We start from the raw sequence: 23,333 nt of genomic DNA, 5'->3' as shown, positions 1-23,333 counted from the left end.
CCCAAGATCCTGACATCTTGAGACACATGAAATTTATCTATACTCATGAACACCCCAACTTATAAAACTGCATTAGCCTATCAGTTGTTTCATCAAATGTTCCTTAATAATACTATAAACTGTGTTCATCTCAAATCCTACATAATAACAGAACTAGCAGTAAAAATAGCTCTCATTTACTAAGTTTTACTATGTGCCAGGTAGTCTTTAACATACATTATTTCATTTAATCTTAAAACAACTCTAAGGTATATTCAATTTTAAAAAGAATACTACTCAGGTTCCCGTTAAAAGTTATGTAATTTGCTTGGGTTAAAGATTACATAATATGCACAGAACAACACAGCTAGAAATGGCAAATGTGGAGTTCTAAACAAGTTTGTACATGATTCCAAAGACTATGCTTACTCTACTTCATCCCCAAGAATCAGTAAAATGATCCCACAGCAAGGCCCCCTTCAGTAATCCTTCAAGTATAGTAGGAGTAAACACAAGATTTTGTGGGTAAGGTCTGAAACCCTAACTACCAACTAAACACCATTTCTTTGAGAAAAAACAATAAATGGAGGTTCAGAATAGAATACTTGGACCCCAGGGCCCAATCTTTCTAGGAGATAACAAGAATGTGTGATTACTGCTTCCTCCTTTACCTTTCCCTACCTCTAAAATTTTGGAATACCCTATTATCAAGGCTTCTCAACCTCAGCATTATCAACATCTTGGGCCAAATAATACTTTACCGTGGGGTGCTATCTTTTGCACTGTAGGATGGTTAGCTGCCACTCTGGCTTCTCACCCACTAGATGATCTGCCAAAAGCATCCCCCAGTTGTGACAATTGAAATGTCTCCAGACATTGACAAATATCCCCTGGGGGGGCAAATCATCCAACTGAAAACTGCTATGAGAACTCATATGGAGCAAAATGACTTACTCCCAAAGAGGAAGGAAGGAAAAACCCAACCAAGTATTTATTTGTATATAATATTGTCTATAAGTCACATGTTTCAAAATTCAGGGAATCTTACATTTCTCATAAACATTTTCAAAATAGTTAAAATTTAATTGCCCAGAGTCTCTAACTGAGCTAAAAAGAAGCAAAACAACTCTCCAAGTAAGCATAACAACTAAAGCACATACTTCTTAGGAATCACTTTTTTAGTAGATGTTATAACCTTTGAAAAATAGTGACAATAATTGTACCTGACAAAAGGATGTGACTTTCTCCTCATATTTAAAACATGATCAAATACAACAATCATGAAAAATTACCCACAAAACTACTGATATTTCATTTAAATAAAAAATTCAAGGGGCGCTTGGGTGGCTCAGTGGGTTAAAGCCTCTGCCTTCAGCTCAGGTCATGATCTCAGAGTCCTGGGATCGAGCCCCACATCGGGCTCTCTGCTCAGCAGGGAGCCTGCTTCCTCCCCTCTCTCTCTGCCTGCCTCTCTGCCTACTTGTGATCTTTGTCAAATAAATAAATAAAATCTTTAAAAAAAAATTTTTTTTCAACAAATTTAGCCAAGTTTTCTACATTTCCACAGTTCTTAAGTGTATCTCTGCACTTTATCCCCCTCCTCTTTGTCTAAAATTAACTCTTAGAAATGAAACCTTACTTCTGGCTTGTATTCAAAAAGAAGCTGATCTCCAGTGAGAAAGTCCTGTAGTGGGTACAGCTGCATGTTTTCACACATATTTTCCACATACTCAACTGGATCTGTCTGTAAAGAGAGAATTATTTCACACCAGAAACTTCCATTATTCTTAATTTACCACAAAACAGAAATAATTTTTCTTTTTTTTAAACAGTGAAATCAAAAGCTTCTGAACAGAAATATACTGAGCAGATATAATTTTAGATAAGAATTTGATCCTCATTCAAGCCTCACACTGGGCATAGCAATCACTTTAAAAAAAAAGAGGAAAAAGGGAGGGGGTAATTTGATGCTCAGAATTCTAAGAAAATTTAGCCAGAGAAAATTTACCACCTTCAGGAATTTAACCTGACACCCCTTCCATCCCCATCCTGAGCCCTATAACACACTAGGCTCTGATCATGTCACAGCCTCATCATGAGAGCATTACAATACAGAACTGTAAATGCTTGTTTAGAAGCATATGACTGATGTCCTTAAAGAGTCTTCATCATTTTAGCACTATAGCCCTATGACCAAAAACTACCTGTAAACATGAATCAATGCAGAAATCAAAATGTGTCATTAGATAAAAGTCTTGATATTAGAAATTATATTAACCAGTATATTTCCTCAATTTAAAACTGAAAGAGTAACCAAAAGTTCTCTAACCTACGTAATGAAAATGCTTTTTCAAAGGAAAGCATCAAATACTTATTGAGCACCCAGATGTTCAGAATCTTAAAATTGCCAAGTCCTTCATATACCAAGTGGTTCCACTCCTACATTTTATAAGGAAATACACTTGCCCAAAGCCACACAGTAAGTAAATAAAAGGCTGAGTAGACACTGGAACTTGGGCCTTCTAACGTAGCAGCAAACACTCTTTCCAAAATACCAACACTATCCAGTCTTTTACTAGACACTATGGGTTGTTCTCTCATCTAACAGGAGACAGAAGAGAAGTGAAGGTTACTACATTCATGGAGAAGAAATGAGACATACATACATTGAACTAGAGACCACAGGTATATGTTATCTACTATATTATCACATAAAAATAGAATAAGAAAAAAATAGAAAATGGTAGCTTTTTTGTTCCACTTCCTATTTCAGGAAACATTCCTGAATCATCAAGTTGACCGGTCACTAAGGTGCTATTATTATTTAAAACAATTCCACCTACTCTATTCTCATTTTTTTTTTTTTAAGTAATTTATTCTCACCAGCCACTTCCTTATAAATTAACTGCTCTGGTATGCAACAAAACTGAATGATTCAAAATATTTCCTATGAGAAACCACTAAGGACCCTGGCTAAAAGCAGATCTCTAGTGCCAAGGCAATGGAACAGGTACTAAGAAAAACACTTAAATGCTACTCTTTCATTTTTTTTAAAAGATATAATTTACATATCATAAAATTCACACTTTTAAAGTACACAATTAAAAATGAAATAAAATTTAAAATAAAGTGTACAAAGTTGTACAACCATTCACCACCATCTAGTTGGAGAATATTTTCTTTGCTCCAAAAGGAAACTCCTATAACCATTAAACATTTGCTCCCTACTACCCACTCCCCCCCCCCCCCCCCAACGACTGGCAACCATCAATCTCTGCTGTATCCCTATGGCTTTATCTACTCTGGAAATTTCATATAAATGGAATCATATAACATGTGACCTGTGGTGACTACCTTTCACTTAACATGTTTCTAAGGTTCATCCATGTTGTAGCATGGATCAGTACTTTATTCCTTTTCACAGCTCAATAATATTCCTTCGTGTGCATATTCTATATATTGTTTAACCATGCATTCATTGACATTTGGGTATTTGCACTTTGGGGACTATAACTGCTACTAGAAATACTTGTGTACAAGTATTTGTGTGGACATGTTTTCCATTCTCTTGGGTGAATACCTAGAAGAACTTACAGTAGAGCTCATATGGTAATTCTGTTTAACTTTTTAAGGAACTGCCAAACTGTTTTTCCAAAGCTGCTATACCACTTTACAATTCCCACCAGCAATGTATGAGGATTCTAATTTCTCTATTTCTTCTCCAACACTTGCTACTATCTGTCCTCTTTTTTTTATCTACTACAAACTCTTATTGCCTTATTACTACATTATTTCTGTTTTCTGCCTACAAAAAAGAACTTAAAGACCTTGTTCTAGTTCATATTGTTGATTTATAAGACATATTGAGTCCGAGTTTCTATAGGAAATAATTTTTTTTTAATTTCTTAATTAAAGGTACCTGGATGGCTCAGTCAGTTGAGCGGCTGCCTTTGGCTCAAGTCATGATCCCAGGATCCTGGGATCAAATCTTGGGTCAGGCTCCCTGCTCAGCAGAGAGTCTGTCTCTCCCTCTCCTTCTGCCCCTCACCCCTGGCTCACACTCTTTCTCAAATAAATAAAATCTTAAATAAATAAATAAGCAAATAAACAAATAATAAATTTCTTAGTTAAATAAGACTGCTTTGAATAGTTTTTAAAAGGGCATTCCTACTTGCCTTTGATGAAGACCAGAAAAAGTTTAAAGAAGAGATATTCTAACTTTGTTTAAAAAAAAATTTATAAAAGCCAAAATAAGCTGAGCTACTTGATTTAATTTAGCAGTTCACACACAGATATAGACCTTTCTGATTTGTTCTCACTTTGCACTGATTAGGTTTTAATCTAAGATGTCCTGGGCTCATGTTTTAAAATCAAGACAAGTATTCATAAATATTGCTAATGGTAAAAACAGGAACTACAAAAATGGGGAGATGTCAGTAAAAAGACATCTTGAAATGATCTGCTAAGAAGAAACTGGAGGGGGAGAACAAAAATGTCATTCAGCCAATGCTAAAAAGCTGATCCCCCCAAAAAAGAATCTGGATCTCTCTTAGGTTGTAGTCCACAATTCTTGATCCCACTCCTTCCCTGCCATAGTTCTGACCCATATGTTGCCACCATAGCTGATAAGGACACTGAACAAAATTACTCCTCGTAAGCTAAGTGGGAGGACTTGTGGAGTTCTATGCCTGTAAGTCCACTCACGGGGAGGGGCGTGTCTATAGGGTCCTGTAATGGCCAATAGATGTGTCAAAGCAGCTGTTTTCATAGAATAAGATTTTTATTTCTATTTCAATGATTTAAGTATACAGAGCAGATTACATAGGAATCAACAGTAACTGAAAGCTTACAGTTTTTGTGACCTTGTCCTCATGTACCTAAATCTTCTCTACTTATAGCAGATATTCAGGAAATCATCTCTGGTAATGACCAAAAAGGCAGCTTCAAGAAGCTCTATGAAACAGTTCTAAATCAGGGGTTTTTAATCCAGGGTCCACAGACATTTCCCACAAGATATATCAATGAACAAATTCAGGAATGTGTATGTGCATGAATTGGCTGGGAAGCAATTACGTATTTATTTTGAGTAACCTCTAAATTAGCATTTTTATTCTATTATGAATGTAGGTACAAACCACACTTGTATTAGCAGCATCTATGACTAACCAATAAAAATCACAAAATAGTAGGGTACCTCAGTGGCTCAGTCGATTAAGCATCTGCCTTCAGCTCAGGTCATGATTTTAGGGTCCTGGGATCAAGCCCCACATCAAGCCCTGCATCAAGCTCAGCAGGGAATCTGATTCTCCCTCTTCCTCTGCCCCCCCACGCCCTCTGCATGCTCTCTCAAATAAATAAATAAGATCTTTTAAAAAAAGGAATCACAATATAGTTCTCCCAGATATCTCACTCACTGCTACTTAAAACTGAAGTAATTGTTAGACTTAGACTTTATTATTTAATGTTAATAAAGATACACATTTATTTTTTGAACATTTTGAGTACTTCAATGTTCCTTCAAAAACTACTATATTTTATTTCACTTAGAAACACTATTTTATGAATTGTGTAACATATATGTAATATACATATTACATATATAATTGTGTAACATATATATGTGTGTATACATATCTTTTTTTTTTTAAGTAGGCTCCACACCCAGTGTGGAGTCCAATGCAGGGCTTGAACTCATGACTCTAAGATTAAGACCTCAGCTGAGATCAAGAGTCAGATTAACAGACTGAACTACCCAGGCATTCCTGGTTTGTATAATATTTGACAACATTGTTTCAATTTCCTGGATGTGACAATTTTAATGAGGTTTATGCAAAAGAATACATTTGTGTAGCAGATATATGCTACAAAATGTTCAGAAGTGCAGTATCATAGTATCTGTAATTAAATCTCAAATGTTTTGGGGAAAAGATATGCATACATGCACATACATATATAAAGAAAGAAAGAAAGAATAGAAAATATGGGGCACCTGGATGGCTCAGTTAGGTGTCTGCCTTTGGTTCAGGTCATGATCCCAAAGTCCTGGGATCAAGTCCCACCTCAGGCTCCTTGCTCAGCAGGGAGTCTGCTTCTCCTTCTGCCCGTCACCCTGTTTGTGGTTCTCTCTTGCTCACTTTCTCTCTCTCAAATAAAATATTTTTTAAAACCACAAATTTGTCTTTTAAAAAAAAGAGAACAGAAAATATGGAAAGCTATTAACAACTAGTAAATCTAAGTGAGGGATAAATCAGTGATCACTGTACCACTATGTCGAATTTCTGAGAGCTTAAAAAGTTGAAGGGATGAAAATACTATTCTGAGGATTCAACAGATTTCCAAAGAGATCCAAGACACAAAAAGGGTTTTTTTTTCCCCCCAAGATTTTATTTATTTGACAGACAGAGATCACAAGTAGAGAGAGGCAGGCGGGGCAGGGGGGCGGGTGTGAAGACAAGGCTCCCTGTTGAGCTCCCCATTGATGTGGGGCTCGATCCCAGGACCCTGAGATCATGACCTGAGCCAAAAGCAGAGGCTTAACCCACTGAGCCACCCAGGTGCCCCACAAAAAGGGTTTTAAAGAAATCCTGCTTTAAACTCCTTACCTTTCAGCCTTATATAATACCTTCCTTTCAAAGACACATAGGATCATTTACTTTTTCACAATAACCCAGAATTCTTTATTTATGTTTTTCTCATTGCTTACAGTGTATCCAACCTTATCTGTTTTTTAATGCTGAACTCAATTCAAATTTACCACATCCATGGAGCCTTCCCTGATTCTATTCAGATAGAAGGCAAATGTTCTCCTTGCTCTGAAATCCTGAAGTACACCATTTCTCATAGTACATATGGTAATTATCACAGAATTATCCTGTAGAATGTCTTCGTAATATCAGAATTCCCAAAATATCAAGTAACATAGCAAGTTATCTATGAATATTTGTCAGAGGACAGACAATTGGATGAATACATAGATAAAATGATTGTCACACAAGATCTGTGTCAATCTGCCTAATGCTCTCACTGTTACTCAATATACATACTTAAAAACACAAGAGCTAATTTTCAGATAACCTCAAGGCCATCTTAGGACTCACATGACAGAGAGTGGAAGAATTAAAACTCCAGTGACACTTCCAAAAAGAGGAATAATGTCCACACCAGTTTCAACTTGGTCACAGATAACACTCAAAAAGAATTTGACTTCCAGTACCTGTTCTTGGTAATGAAATTCATTATCCTCAATTTTCTGAATCTCTTCAAAAATTCTGTGAAAAAAGAAAATTTTAAGTACAAGATATATTTAAATTTATTAGAATCTTCAGCAAGTAAGGGAAAAAAAACAGACTGGCCACATAAATGTAAACCCTTAATGTTTCAAGTTTCCCATGCAGTATTCACATGTAAAAGAATCAGAATATGGAGCCAGTGAAGGAACTTAAGCAGGAAATCCCTGAAAAACCATCATGGTAGGACTAAAACATGTTTATTTGGCAGACTGAAGGCTAAAACATACTAGGACTGATTTCTAGCCTAATTCTACTATGTACATATTACCTTTTTTCTGGGCCTAGCTTCTGTAGCATTTTCAAATACTGGAAGACAGTATGAGCAACCTGAAAACAAAACATCTGATTATGTTTTTGCATAAAGTAATATCTATATTTCTTAAATTCCATTTTAATTATTTACCTCATAGAAATGTTCATAACCCTCATCAGTCAATGTAATGGAAATGCTGAACACTGAGTAAGTAGAATTTTGCTCAAATCCTGTCTCACCATTTCCACCAAATAGTGCAAGAGCCCAGCACCTATTGTTAGGAAAAAATGAATCCACTCAATTATTTTGGGATTGACAGTCTACAAATACTTCAAATTAACAAAATATGTAGGCTTTCTATGTAAAATTTGGGAAACTCAGAGGAAAACATGCTTTCCAAAAGTAAGTTTAAAAGTATAAATTTTTGAAGTACAAGGCCTCCTAAGCAACTGTACTACATGCAGGAATCACCAGGAGATAACAGCCATATTTATGGAAGCACTGATACATATTACAACATAGTAATACCATTAATAGTTTTATGAAGAGACAGCAGTTTCTGTTGAAGAGAAAAGCACCAAATATTAAAATTATGTTTGCTGGGAGGCATTTCATTCATCCCATTTGAACCTGTCTCCGAGAAGAAGCTTAAAATACTTCAGATATATCCCTGCTTGGGATATCGAATGAGCTCTTTGAGACTATCAGCTAACCTCTATAGGTTGTCTAAGAAAGAAGCAATGAGACTCTTATCTTTTCCTGACTAGAATAATCCTGCAAATCTAAAACAAGAAGGGAAGAAACCAGAATGAAGAATGTGAAATTCTAATAAAGTTCGGTAAGGTAGAAAAACTGTGTACATCTTAAAGCATATTGCATTTATTATGTAAGATATACATGTAACTAATACCATTAGTTTATTCTTTTGTAATAACCCTAGTCTTTTAGCTTTCTTTGAATGTTCTAGTCATACCACTCCTTTAAAGTACTTATTTAAACTTCTCATCTTCCTTTCCATTCTTGAATTAGTGTACAGAATAATCAAACAAGGAAGTACTTTAATTATTGGTCCTGATTTAAAGCTCTCTTTCTATGATTCGACTAGGCAACTTAACCAAGTACTTAAATGCATTAGGAAACATTCTGCTAACACAGTTGCATATAATGTTCATGATTTCTCTGCCCAGTGTAGTTTTCATTAAAGTCCACCTTCCAGACTGGGAAAGGCTGGAGATCCACAGCATTTAAATAATCGACTTCTTTACCATTCAAATCTAAATTCTTGATTAGAGCTAAGCTTTTATGTAACTCTGGAATCCATTTATTTATGATTTTTTTAATTTTGTGTATAACTAACTTCCAATAAGGGCTAAAAGGTAACTTCTGAGGAAATGCACAAATATAATAGGGCTATTAAAATTATTTAGGTATTAAAGTGACTATAATTAAGCATTAGATCTGATTCTAGGCTTTCTGGCAGATAAAACAAGAATCAGTTATAGAGTACTTATTGTCTATTATATTTCAGAGATTGCTACACTGAAAATACTTATTAATTAAATACTTGCTTTTTTCTAAGGTAAGAAAGAATGCTGCCTTTGCCTTCATGCCCAACCAGCCAAGAGATATAATGAAGTGGCTTCACCCTTTAAAAAAAATGTTAAGGTCAAAAATAAAAATAATTAAGGTATAAGCACACAAGGAATTCTTACTTCAAATATTATGACATTTAAGAATATGATTATAAACTTATCACTTAAATTCTACCACACATGAAATTATTATTAACTTGATAATAGCACAGTAAATACAGAAAACATGGTAAAATTTAACTTCTTTATCTAAAATCACTGAATGAGTATGAACATTTCAAAACTAAGACTACAAATTTTTCTCTTGAATGCCAAACTTTTTTTATGGTAAAATATTTCATTTTTGTTTCACCCCAAATGGAAATAATATAGATTATCATTTTAGAACCTAATACAGAGAATGAATCCCTCAATGTCAGGAAAAACTCATCAAGCTCTGTAGTAAAATGAAATGTATTGCTTTATGGGTCAGAAAATCTAGCTTATAGTTTTAGTTATTCCTTTAAGTAAATGCATGATCTTGAACAAGAGACGTAAACTCATTGCATTTTTCTTTTTCTCTTCACTTGTCCAGCTACTTATTCATAGAGTTTTCATGACAATGTAATGTAACAGGTGTAAAAATGTTAGTCTGAGTAATTATATATATATATTATTTAAATTGTCTTTTCCCACTAGCTTCTACTATAATTTCAGAAATGTATTGCTACAAAATAAAAGTATATAGAAAAATAAAGTTAAGAAATCTAAGCATTCTTAAATTTTAAAATTAGTTTATGGAGTTCAATAAACTCTTAAAAGTTAAGTTATAATATTAGGATCTTTTTTTAAAATTTTTATTTATTTCTTATTTTTTTATAAACATATAATGTATTTTTATCCCCAGGGGTACAGGTCTGTGAATCGCCAGGTTTACACACTTCACAGCACTCACCATAGCACATACCTTCCCCAATGTCCTCTCCCAACCCCCCCTCCCCCCAGCAACCCTCAGTTTGTTTTGTGAGATTAAGAGTCACTTATGGTTTGTCTCCCTCCCAATCCCATCTTGTTTCATTTATTCTTCTCCTATCCCCCTAACCCCCCAGGTTGCATCTCCACGTCCTCATATCAGGGAGATCATATGATACTTGTCTTTCTCCAATTGACTTATTTCACTAAGCATGATACACTCTAGTTCCATCCACATTGTCGCAAATGGCAAGATTTCATTTCTTTTGATGGCTGCATAGTATTCCATTGTGTATATATACCACATCTTCTTTATCCATTCATCTGTTGATGGACATCTAGGTTCTTTCCACAATTTGGCTATTGTAGACATTGCTGCTAGAAACATTCGGGTGCACGTGACCCTTCGGATCACAACGTTTGTATCTTTAGGGTAAATACCCAGTAGTGCAATTGCTGGGTCATAGCGTAGCTCTATTTTCAACTTTTTGAGGAACCTCCATGCTGTTTTCCAGAGTGGTTGCACCAGCTTGAATTCCCACCAACAGTGTAGGAGGGTTCCCCTTTCTCCGCATCCTCGCCAGCATCTGTCATTTCCTGACTTGTTAATTTTAGCCATTAATTGACTGGTGTGAGGTGATACCTCATTGTGGTTTTGATTTGTATTTCCCTGATGCCGAGTGATGTGGAGCATTTTTTCATGTGTCTGTTGGCCATCTGGATGTCTTCTTTGCAGAAATGTCTGTTCATGTCCTCTGCCCATTTCTTGATTGGATTATTTGTTCTTTGGGTGTTGAGTTTGCTAAGTTCCTTATAGATTTTGGACACTAGCCCTTTATCTGGGATGTTGTTTGCAAATACCTTCTCCCATTCTGTCAGTTGTCTTTTGGTTTTGTTAACTGTTTCCTTTGCTGTGCAAAAGCTTTTGATCTTGATGAAATCCCAATAGTTCATTTTTGCCCTTGCTTCCCTTGCCTTTGGCGATGTTCCTAGGAAGATGTTGCTGTGGCTGAGGTCGAAGAGGTTGCTGCCTGCGTTCTCCTCAAGGATTTTGATGGATTCCTTTCTCACATTGAGGTCCTTCATCCATTTGGAGTCTATTTTCGTGTGTGGTGTAAGGAAGTGGTCCAATTTCATTTTTCTGCATGTGGCTGTCCAATTTTCCCAGCACCATTTATTGAAGAGGCTGTCTTTTTTCCATTGGACATTCTTTCCTGCTTTGTCGAAGATTAGTTGACCATAGAGGTGAGGGTCTCTTTCTGGGCTCTCTATTCTGTTCCATTGATCTATGTGTCTGTTTTTGTGCCAGTACCATGCTGTCTTGATGATGACAGCTTTGTAATAGAGCTTGAAGTCCGGAATTGTGATGCCACCAACTTTGGCTTTCTTTTTCAATATTCCTTTGGCTATTCGAGGTCTTTTCTGGTTCCATATGAATTTTAGGATTATTTGTTCCATTTCTTTGAAAAAAATGGGCGGTATTTTGATAGGGATTGCATTAAATGTGTAGATTGCTTTAGGTAGCACAGACATTTTCACAATATTTATGCTTCCAATTCAGGAGCATGGAACATTTCCCATTTCTTTGTGTCTTCCTCAATTTCTTTCATGAGTACTTTATAGTTGTCTGCATATAGATTCTTAGCCTCTTTGGTTAGGTTTATTCCTAGGTATCTTATAGTTTTGAGTGCAATTGTAAATGGGATTGACTCCTTAATTTCTCTTTCTTCTGTCTTGTTGTCGGTGTACAGAAATGCAACTGATTTCTGTGCATTGATTTTATATCCTGACACTTTACTGAATTCCTGTACAAGTTCTAGCAGTTTTGGAGTGGAGTCTTTTGGGTTTTCCACATATAGTATTATATCATCTTCGAAGAGTGATAGTTTGACTTCTTCTTTGCCGATCTGGATGCCTTTAATTTCCTTTTGTTGTCTGATTGCTGAGGCTAGGACTTCTAGTACTGTGTTGAATAGCAGTGGTGATAATGGACATCCCTGCCGTGTTCCTGACCTTAACGGAAAAGCTTTCAGTTTTTCTCCATTGAGAATGATATTTGCAGTGGGTTTTTCATAGATGGCTTTGATAATATTGAGGTATGTGCCCTTTATCTCTACACTTTGAAGAGTTTTGATCAGGAAGGTATATAATATTAGGATCTTGACTACATTAAGCAATCTTCAAACCCCACACAAAATTGTTTCAAAATATGAACTTGAATTATATCTATCCTAAGACTGATATAGGAGAAATAAATTAAAGAATGAATGCTGTAGATTACAAAACATCTGCATCTGAACAAATCTAATGGTTTTGTATTTGGTTACTCTGTAGGTATAAACAAGGGTAGGGAGGGAAACAATAAAAGAAGATGGGATCCAGCGGGAGACAAACCATAAGAGACTCTTAATCTCACAAAACAAACTGAGGGGATGCTGGGGGGTGGGAGGTTAGGGATAGGGTGGCTGAGGGATGGACATTGGGGAGGGTATGTGCTATGATGAGTGCTGTGAAATGTGCAAGCCTGATGATTCACAGACCTGTACCCCTGGGGCAAATAAAACATTATATGTTAATTAAAAAAAAAATAAAAATAAGCCATTTCATCCTTAAAAAGAAAAAAAGAGTTCAGACTCTAAAATTTAAATGTCAGTGTTCAGATGTCAATTCTTCGAATTACAAGTTGTATGACTTTGAGCATCTATAAAATTAAAAGATAACTAATTTATAAAAAGGGGGGGACTTCTTTGTGGGGAACAAAAAAAAAAGGCTTCCCCAAAAGGCTAATTCACAGAATTAGAGATTCCAGATGAATGATGAAGGGCATATTAAAACAAATAGATAGCCCATAAAAAATAGTAACTGGATGGAAACATACAGAAATTTTAACATTCTTTGGAAAATATAATCGTGAATGATTTTTTCCTGCTTTTCAGCAATTTTCAAGATTTCTACAATAAAATACCTTAGTAATCAATCAGGATAAATCAGCCTTTGTTATTTAGAAAAAAAAGGGTTGCCCAAAAAAGGAAGAACAGTATATATAGTACAGTTTCATCTCCATACAAAAAAAAAGGTTTTATATTTACTGTTTCAATGTCTGAAGGATATATAAGAAAGTATTAATGTTGGGCCTATTTTTCAGAAACAAAAATTAGAAGCACAGCTTTATTTTAGTTAATACTCTTTTGCCCTATTTTAATATTTTACAAGAATGTATTATTTTTATAGTAAAAAGTTAAATAGAATGAGCTTTTAAACATGCATATAATAATTTTAACACTTTTGAAGACACTCTACCAAAACTACAGAATCAATGTATATTGCTTTTTCCTGTGTTATCCTTGCACCAAAAGCAAGTAGGTAATACACATTCTCTGCTTTCTTAAGGGAAGCATACCATTCTTGTTAACCTGATAGGATGATTGATTATTCTATCATATATGTGAAAAAAAGGTTTTACTGAGCTTAAGCAATATTACTTTCCTTTTGCTTCTGTGTTTATCCTCATGGGTTTGTTCTATTGGTAATTTTTTTTTTTTAATAAGGTAAATTTTTATCAGTTCATTAGCATTTGTTTTAATCAGAAAAGTATTTGTAGGCATTGACTGATCCTTATCTTTAAAGACTTTCTTGCCCTTGCCATTCTGCTCATATAAGATAACTATATAAATAACCTGGGAAAATGTTTTCCTAATCTATATAACTCTTTCCCAACTCATTACTAACTCAAAGGTATAAGTCCTTCAGATTTAGGTTGTTGTCATATTCCAGGCTCAAAATTACTTTACTTTTTGACAAGCTCAAATTAAGTGGTCACCTCTAACAAATCAGCCATAAGCTAATATATTTTTGTACTCAACGAACTAAAGAATCTAATTGCAGAAATTAGCATTCACACAAAGATACTTATTTTCAAAAACTCACAAAAGGCAACTAGTTATAAGAAAACTCTAGTTTTTATACCTAAGAAGACATTAAAATATACAGCCAGGTTCAAAAACTCCAGTAGTGAGGTCCCAGTTTATCACATAACAGAACACTCAAATTGAAACTGTTTAATATGCTTCCAAAATATCACTCTCATTTAGTTTCCAATGCAGTAAATTTGCCCTGAACTCTTACCTGTAATGTTGCTGTTGAGGGGGAAGTGCCCATGTGATGGTCAAAGCATGAATTTTTCTGATTGGAACAACTAAACAAAAATATTTTTCAGAAAAACAGATATAAGTGTTTCTCCATTTTCTTATGCTACATGATTTTTTTAAATATATTTCATCCTCCAGTAAACAGGGGAAGGTTAAATACAATGCAATTATTATTTCAAGTTGCCAATTTTCCAATTTGAATAATGTAATTTTTATAAATTTCTTTTCAGTTTGGTTTCATAGGTAGAGAAAACGGATAAAAGAACTATGAAAATATGAAATACTCCTAAGAAGGATCCCTTCTTGCAAGAAAGGATACAGGACTAGGAGCTGGGAGACCCATGGTTGAAATCTAGCCCTACCTCTACCTTGCTATATGTGTTTATGTAACCTTGAGGAAAATCATTCTCATTTAAATCTTTTTGTATCTGGAAAGGGGGTTAGGCTAAAGTAGCTCTATGATTCTTCCCAGTGCTATTACTCTATGATTCTATGAAGAGAAAACACAAAGCCAGAAAGAATACAACAGAAATAAGCTGTCTCTGGGAAGAGTCAGCTTAGATAGAATGGAGTGGGCAGCAGAAAAAGTGTGTGACAAAACAGTCATTGATCAAAGAAAGAAGAGGAGAGAGACTGGCAATGGGGTAAACAAAGAAGAGGAGGGAATACCTAGGCAATCAGGAAAAAGGAGGGGGGATCTGCCATCATAGAGCAAAGAAAGAAAAAAGTTGAATTAGGAATATTTCTGCAATATTCACTATGGGCAAATTGTTATGTAAATTATAGCATAACCATGTGGTGGCTCATTGGAAAATTCTTACAAATATAATATTAAATGAAAAAAGTAAGAAATAGAAGTGTATATACTTATCATCTCAACTATGTTAAAATATACCTACAGAAACTCAAAAGAAATTTGCCAAAATGACTTCTCTAGATGATAAGATTTAAGGGTGATTTTCCAGTTTCTTTACACTTTATTTTTATTTTTCTTCATTTAAAAAAAATTGTTTTTATAATTGAGATAAAAGGAAATAATTTCCAAAGTCTTATCCCTCCTCTATTTTTCTCTTTTTAAAGGTAATAAAGAGCAGAGCATAGATAAAATGAACTTGGAAAGAAACGTCAATCAAAGAAAAAAAAGGGAATAAGGGGAAAACAAGGAGAAAGCATAAAACAGACTTGAGTAGCAGCAAGGCAGCAGACCAATCTGTTACTGGTCTGCAGTCCGTCACTAACTGGATTGCCTCTGTCCTTCTACTCTCTTTCCAACCCAGCTGTACTTTCTGTTGTGTTGTCATTTTCAAAGAAAATTGGCAGCCTCAAGTAAGTTTTAGAGAATGTGCTACAGTTATTTCAAACAGTTTTAAACCTTTGGTTCACGAACCTCTATAAAGTTTGTTAAATGCTGGTGTGTCAAATGGATCCGTTAAATGGCCAAAGTTTGGTTTGGGTAACCCACTGAAAATAAAACAAATACATTAAAATTTAATTGGCAAAAGCCTTTATAAGCAGTATCTTTAGGGATGCCTAACTGATAGGTATTTATAATCTATTCTACATACTCCTGGCTGAAAACCATTCTAGGCATAAGCAAATAGATGGCAACAATGCCACAAAATCCTGAGCTTAACCTAGTCTTCATCTCAGTCCCAGTAACTCAAATATCTCCAAAACTCATGGGAGACAGAAAACAATGAAGTGAAGTGGCCTCCCCTCCCAATATTTACTGCCTCTGTCAGCCCCATTCAACTTAAACTCTCCTCTCATATAAAGCCATTTCAGAAAGAAAACATACTAGAGGTATTTTTAATTCAACAAGTATAAATGGAATGATTTTTAGGTAACAAGCAGTGTATTAGGCACTTTGGTATTTAAAGACATGGATTCTCTTTCCGGAAGCTTCTCATTTGGTTGAAGATATTGTTAACTGTCTCTTCTAAAACATTGTCAATATGAATTATTATTAAATACCCAGAAGATTTTTTAACCTGTCCAATTAAGGAACCAAAGTTGTTAGTGATTACTATTTAAGAGAACTTCTAAAAATTGCCTACGAGGGATTGACAGGACCTAATGAATTCCTCTCGTCAATATATCCCTGATTTTTTGCTAAAGGTTCACAGTAAAACACATTTCAATCTGCCATTCAACATTTCCATAGCTCATACTCATTTCTTACCCAAACAAACAAAACAACCCCACAACTTTGGCATGGCTTTCATTATCTTTCCATACCTAAAAAGTACTGCTAAATTATCAATGAAAATTTACATAAAGCCAAGTTAATAATAACCAATCAATTGTTACTACAAATATTCTAACATTTCCATAGCCAATTTTTCTTTCATAAATTTAAAATAAATTATGTCCTAGAATGAGGAACTGGAAAAAAAATCTAACTTACTCACCTGATGCAAGAAAAAAAACCTGATTTCATTTACTGCATTAAAATACAAACTACTAGGAGTAGGAAGAAGGACTTAATTGCTTCAAAATTAATTTTCTGATATTTTTTATTACAAAAATGTTGCAACAAATTGTATTTTAAATATCTGTATCATTTTGATGAATTTGAGGTAAACAAAAAGTGTAGCTTTTTGAATTGGAACCATATATGCAATTTCTGAAAAAAGATAATTTGGATTGGGGCGCCTGGGTGGCTCAGTAGGTTGAAATCTCTGCCTTCGGCTCAGGTCATGATCCCAGGGACCAGGGATGGAGCCCCACTTTGGGCTCTCTGCTCAGCGGGGAGTCTGCTTCCCCCTCTCTCTCTGTCTGCCTCTCTGCCTACCTGTGATCTCTGTCTGTCAGATAAATAAATAAAATCTTAAAAAAAGAAAGATAATTTGGATCAACTACATGAAATAGACTTTTTAGTTAATATGGAAAGTCAATCATCACCTACAAGATTCTTTCTTTTATGGAGGAGAGTACTGCAAGTCCCAAACAACTGCCTTAAAAAGCAAACTTTCAGAACACAATTTGTTCTGAGGGATACGAGTATATATATACTCCGCCTCACCATACAATACTTGCTTTTATATCAGTTTCAAACACTCTACACAGTAACAGAAAAACTCCAAATGTAAAAGGAGCCATAAAATCTTCAGAATTACTGCTTACTGCAAGTTTACAAGCTTATAAATTTTGAACTATAGAAATTATAGAAACTTGGATTCTCATCTTAGTTTTCCCACTCAAAGTCTCTGTGATCTTGCTAAAACCATTTTAGCAATCACCTTTTAAAAAAATAATACCCCTTTCCCCACCAAAAAAAAAAAAAAAAAAAAAAAGAACCTCTGGGACTCACACACTCACACAAGACGATGTCTCTTTAACTCTAAAAGTATATGGTTTATGAAAATGAATGTCTTACTTGTTTGGTATCTGAGAGAAGATTTCAGTCACCCACTTTTCCAAAGTATCCAGTGTTTCTTGTGGGGAGAGCAGGAAGGAGACAGGAAAATGCAATATTGTTATTTAAGGTAGAAATGCAATTGGATATCTCACCTATCTTTAGGTATAAAACAAAGGGATATTTTGATTTGGGCTTTACCTGCCACTTCTTAACCAGTAATGAGTAACAACAACAACAACAAAATAACAACAATTAAGAAAACCTTGAGACACTTATAATTTTATTAGACTCCTGTATTTCTAGTTGATAATGTGAGAAAAAAGTACACAAGTTAAAAAAAAAAAAGTTTTTATTTATCGTTAGGCAGTGTAGAGGGCCAAGAGATAAGAATATACTAACCATCGGCCTACTCTATTCCAAACTTACTTCCTCATGGAAGGTTTCTCCCAATTAACCCACACCGTACTGATTTTTCTTTCTCAGGATCTTATTAGTACTTTTACACTCCATTTATTTTATATTAATTTATACTTGCTGAGGTTTCAATCTGTAAGTCTTCCTCTTAGGTTTCATATGATTTCTATCTTCTTTTGATTCTGATATTTCATACAAAATTCTTTTGAAATTTCTAATAAAGCAGATCTAAATGGGAAAAGAAACCTTTTACCTTTACCTCACTGACTCATTACTATCAATGAATAGTATTTGTTAGTTCCACCAGACACAAGTTTCACTATTTTCAAAAGGTGCCCAGTAAAAAACCAAGATATAAATTAAACTAATCAAGCTCTGAATTTACTCTATACCACTTATATAGATATTTAACTCTTATTTTATACACTTACAAACATTATTTTATAAATCATATAATATACATATATAATTTTTTTTTAACCCAACATGGGGCTTGAACTCACTACCCTGAGATCAAGGTCTGAGCTGAAATAAAAATTCTGATGCTTAACCGACTGAGCCACCCAGGCATCCATCCATAGATATTTAACTCTTAAATGGTATAATAAATGCTAAAGGTTAAAAACAATTGAATTTGAATTATACAAGGTTTTCTTATCAAATATCTAGGACTTATATTAGAAATTTGCAACAAGCATTAATACACTCTTATATTTGGGGGCGCCTGGGTGGCTCAATAGGTTAAAGCCTCTGCCTTTGGCTCAGGTCATGATCCCAGGGTCCTGGGATTGAGCCCCGCATCGGGCTCGATCCCAGGGTCCTGGGATTGAGCCCCGCATCGGGCTCTCTGCTCAGCGGGGAGCCTGCTTCCCCCTCTCTCTCTGCCTGCCTCTCTGCCTACTTGTGATCTCTGTCTGTCAAATAAAGAAAGAAAATCTTAAAAAAATACACTCATATTTGTTATCACAAGAGAACGCAAAGGAAATAATACAGTTGAAGAAAAATGCACATTTGTGGGGCGCCTGGGTGGCTCAGTGGGTTAAAGCCTCTGCCTTCGGCTCAGGTCATGATCCCAGGGTCCTGGGATCGAGCCCCTCATCGGGCTCTCTGCTCAGCAGGGAGCCTGCTTCCTCCTCTCTCTCTGCCTGCCTCTCTGCCTACTTGTAATTTCTGTCTTTCAAATAAATAAATAAAATCTTTAAAAAAAAATGCACATTTGTGACAGACTTGGAAACAGTAATTAAAAACTGAAATTACATACTGAATATGGAACTGCCTATTTTAACAAATGCTGTAAAAGGAATCTAGATGCACATCTACAGTCTGAACAAAAGAATCTGCCATTCTATATCCAAAGCTTTACATTCAAGTCAACTTAGTGGACTAATTTTGATCCTAAATGCAAAAATGTTTTCTACTTAAGAGCCAAGTTAGCTTTAATTTAAATTTTGACATGAGAGAACAAAATTTTATAAAAACAAAGAGTCACATCAGGTGAGAAGTTTACTTTTTTAAAAATAAATGCGCAAACTGTAAGATATGTCAAAAAGGAATATTTTGACAACTGAACTAAAGAGACTGAAATATAAGGAAAACAAAAGAAAGCTACCATTTATTTAATGAAAAAAAGTTAACACACATTACTGAAGATAATGATAAAAGAAGGAAAAGAAACACTGACCAGTTCTTTACATTTAAGATACTTTTGCTATCATTATTATGATGGATTTCAAATAATCATGCCACTGGACCCTATATAAAGATGAGAGACAAACACCTTGCCCTGTCAGAGTTTATGATCAATACAGATTAAATGCAAAACCAAAGATAACAGAGACAGCATCTGAATGTGCCTTAAAAGACCAATTCATGACCTATTAGTACATTAGTATACTCACAAACTCACAGACTAGCCTAGAAATACAACCTATGTCTCTAAAATAAAAAAAACAGTTGCCTGAGAATCAGATGGTTTTGTGCTTCCTCAAAGCTATTTCACTTGCTATGTGACTTTTCCAAATCCTGACTTCCTTTAAGTCATACTAGAATCAAGCACTAAAGTAATTAATAGTACACTGCAAAACTGATCAAGGCAAACAAAACCTAAGAAAGCACTACTTCAAAATAATTCTAAGGGTCATAACATAATACACTACCTTTGGATTGAACCACTAAAGTCATGTAATGAGCAGAATAGTAACGCATCCAGAATTCTCTCAGTCTAGCATGCGTATCAATATTATTCCTTTTTGGTTCATGTTTGAGTGTCTCAGCATTTCCTGTAAAAAAGGATGAAAAAGATCACAGAAACAGTTTTATTTTGAACTATACTGAAATTTAAAAATTTTTTTTAAAGTTTACTTTGTCAAAAGTCTCTACACCAAAAATGCATACTTTGCTAACAATGTATAAGTAATGAAATAACCTAAGTGACTCAAGAATATAGAACTAGTGTATAATAATAGCAATAATATCAATATAGGACAAAAATTCACAAAAACAATTGTGATGTATATTTTAACACATAAGGAATTAATATCCATTTGGCAATACCTTAACAACAACTGCCATAAACTTCCTCTCTTAATTAGTCTAGTAGTCAATTCAGGTTTTATCTCTGAATTATTTTATTTATATTCTATATAATCCTTAAAAATAAACCATATAAACCAAGGTTGTCATATAAAATGTATATAACGGTACAAAACATCCTCTGAATGAAGTTCTATTTATTTCCCATTTTTAAAATTTAAATTCAATTAATTAACATATAATGTATTATTGGTTTCAGAGGTAGAGGTCAGTGATTCAGTATATAATACCCAGTGCTCATTACATCACATGCCCTCTTTAATGTCCATCACCTAGTTACACCATCTCCCCACTTCCCTCTCCTCTAGCAACTCTCAGTTTGTTCCCTATGATTAAGAGTCTCTTTTGGTTTATCCCTCTCTCTGATTTGATCTTGCTTTATTTTTTCCTCTCTTCCCCTATGATCTTCTGTTTTGTTTCTTAAATTCCACATATCAGTGAGATCATAAGATATTGTGTTTCTGGGGCTCCTGGGTGGCTCAGTGGGTCAAAGCCTCTGCCTTCGGCTCGGGTCATGATCCCAGGATCCTGAGATCGAGCCCCCCATCGGGCTCTCTGCTCAGCGGCGAGCCTGCTTCCTCCTCTGTCTCTGCCTGCCTCTCTGCCCACTTGTGATCTCTGTCTATCAAATAAATAAATAAAATCTTAAAAAAAAAAAAAAGATATTGTGTTTCTCTCATTGACTCATTTTGCTTAGCATAACACCCTCCAGTTCCATCCATGTCATTGAAAATGTCAAGATTTCATTTTTTTGATGGCTGAGTACTACTTAGATCAACTCATCCCAGATTCTACACTATGGTCAAGAGGGTTAACATTAGGTTATAACTGAATTCTAACACTAAGAAAAAGCCGTTATGAAAAACAGACACCATTTAAACAGCTTACTGATTAAACAAAATTTGGTCACTGCTCAAAAACTATTAGAGAAATCATTGCTGAATCTCTGTTGATAAATGGAAATGTCAGGCTGGGGTAGAGCACAGACTTTATAATTATATAAACAGATGTTCAAATCTCACATCCACCACTGTGTGATTTAAGCAAATTAAATAACTTCCCTGAGCCTGTTCCTTAACTTTAAATGGAGATAATGGTACCCAGCTCATAACACTGTTATGATGGTCAAACGAGGTAATTCATATAGAATTAGCACAGTATCTGATACTCAAAAAGCATTCACAAAATGTTAGGTGCTATTCTTGATATATCCAATGTTAGAGAACCAAATACGTGCTTGAAAAGCTGCTGACTTATCCTAAAAGGTAAAAGGTACCTAGCAATTTTGCTTTCATAATCTTCCATTCTTTATCAACTTTTCATATTTTCAATCTTCCTCAATTAGAAAACATGAAATAAGATTAAGTATTTAGCATCTTACCCCAAAAAAATTTCCCCATAGGATGTCCAGGTCTTGCAAGGCTTCCAAACAACATTTCCTTTCTGTTTGCATCAGAAGGTCTTGCAAGCTGATATTCTGTCAGATTTAAAGAAACACTTTTAATAAAATGAAATTCAGTATTTGCTTTATTAATGGAAATTCAAGAACTGAACTGCACAGAACTGAAAGTAAGGAATGACAAAAATTAATTTTATGAATTTCATGTTATAAGATTGAAATGGGGAACTCAATGACGTAGGCCAGGCTCTATGACTTAACATATTTTGTAACTATAGGCAGTCAATGCAACTTCTTTCTAGAGGTTTTCCCTTATTTTCAAATGAAACAAAATAGTTAACAACCTGAAGGTTTCAATTCTAGGTTGCTGTGTCCCAGATTTTACTGATAAAGTGCTAATAAGATGTTAAATCAAACTCCTTATTACTTGAGAACTTTGTTGTATATGTTGTTGAAATTTCCTCCAAAACCAGTTATGTCAGTAAGGAAGTATTAATGGTTAAGAACAATCACTTTGAAGTCAGAAATATCTTCACTAGAATCCAACTTCTGCCATATACTAAGCTGTACAACCTTAAGGATATTCTCTAACTTCCCCGATTCTATTTCTGCATCTATAAAATGGAATAATTTGTACTTATTTCATAGGATTTTTATAAGGATTTAAAAAGATAAAATATATTCCTTCAACAATTATTTACTGAACATCTACTATGAGGCAGGTACTACTGAACCAGTTGCTAGAGGCAGAAATGTGAAAAAAAAGGGGGGGGCCAAGCCCTGCCCTCAAGGAGTTTACATTCTAGTAGGGGAGATAAACAATGAATAAACCAAAAAACAGTGGTGGGTGCTATCAGAAAAATAAATCTGTGTAAGAGAATAGAGAGTGACAACAGAATGGTCATAAAAGGCCTGAGGAAGTGACAAGTGAGCAAAATCCAAATAAAGTGAGGATGATATCATAAGAAGTTCTGGGGAAGTTTTCTAGGTATGGAAATTATAAACTCAAAGGCTTTAAGACAAGAAATACCTCAATGAATTCAAAGGCAGCAAAGAGGCCAGTGGAGCTGTTTAATAATCATAGGAGCTTAGAGTCAATAGAAACTGCAGTTTGCTATGGTTAAGTGCTACAACATAGAGGGTATTATGAAAATATAAAAGGGCTGTCACCTAACCTAATTTTGTCTTATGTGTGTGTGAATTTACTGGCGGGGGGACTTAGAAATAGAGGCTTTCTGGGGAATGACTCAGGCTGAGCACTAAGGAACAAACTGGAATTTTCTAGGGAATAGGAACAGAAGGAGAAATGGGAGTGTGTAAAACATTCTAAGGAGAAAATCTTAAAGGAAAAGGAG

General features: G+C 34.8%; 1 protein-coding gene across 2 annotated transcripts in view; it reads right to left on the bottom strand.

The window, feature by feature from the left end:
- The window catches only part of NRDC (nardilysin convertase), a 113,058-nt gene that overhangs the window by 16,532 nt on the left and 73,193 nt on the right, over positions 1-23,333 (bottom strand). For both annotated transcript variants that reach the window (XR_006821437.1, XM_046028111.1), the window contains exons 6-15: positions 21,961-22,056; positions 20,144-20,266; positions 17,592-17,649; positions 15,600-15,673; positions 14,190-14,259; positions 9,090-9,167; positions 7,672-7,792; positions 7,537-7,595; positions 7,193-7,247; positions 1,619-1,723 (exon numbers count right to left, since the gene is read on the bottom strand). Coding sequence is in view for 1 of the 2 variants with exons in the window: in XM_046028111.1 (XP_045884067.1) it covers positions 1,619-1,723; positions 7,193-7,247; positions 7,537-7,595; positions 7,672-7,792; positions 9,090-9,167; positions 14,190-14,259; positions 15,600-15,673; positions 17,592-17,649; positions 20,144-20,266; positions 21,961-22,056 (839 nt within the window). In the remaining variant the exon portion in view is untranslated. The remainder of the gene's footprint in view (positions 1-1,618; positions 1,724-7,192; positions 7,248-7,536; positions 7,596-7,671; positions 7,793-9,089; positions 9,168-14,189; positions 14,260-15,599; positions 15,674-17,591; positions 17,650-20,143; positions 20,267-21,960; positions 22,057-23,333) is intronic.

This window comes from Meles meles, chromosome 1, assembly GCF_922984935.1.
Source record: "Meles meles chromosome 1, mMelMel3.1 paternal haplotype, whole genome shotgun sequence".
NCBI lineage: Eukaryota > Metazoa > Chordata > Mammalia > Carnivora > Mustelidae > Meles > Meles meles.
The sequence above is the reverse complement of the archived record's forward strand: the minus strand, read 5'-3'. Positions and strand labels throughout refer to the sequence as shown.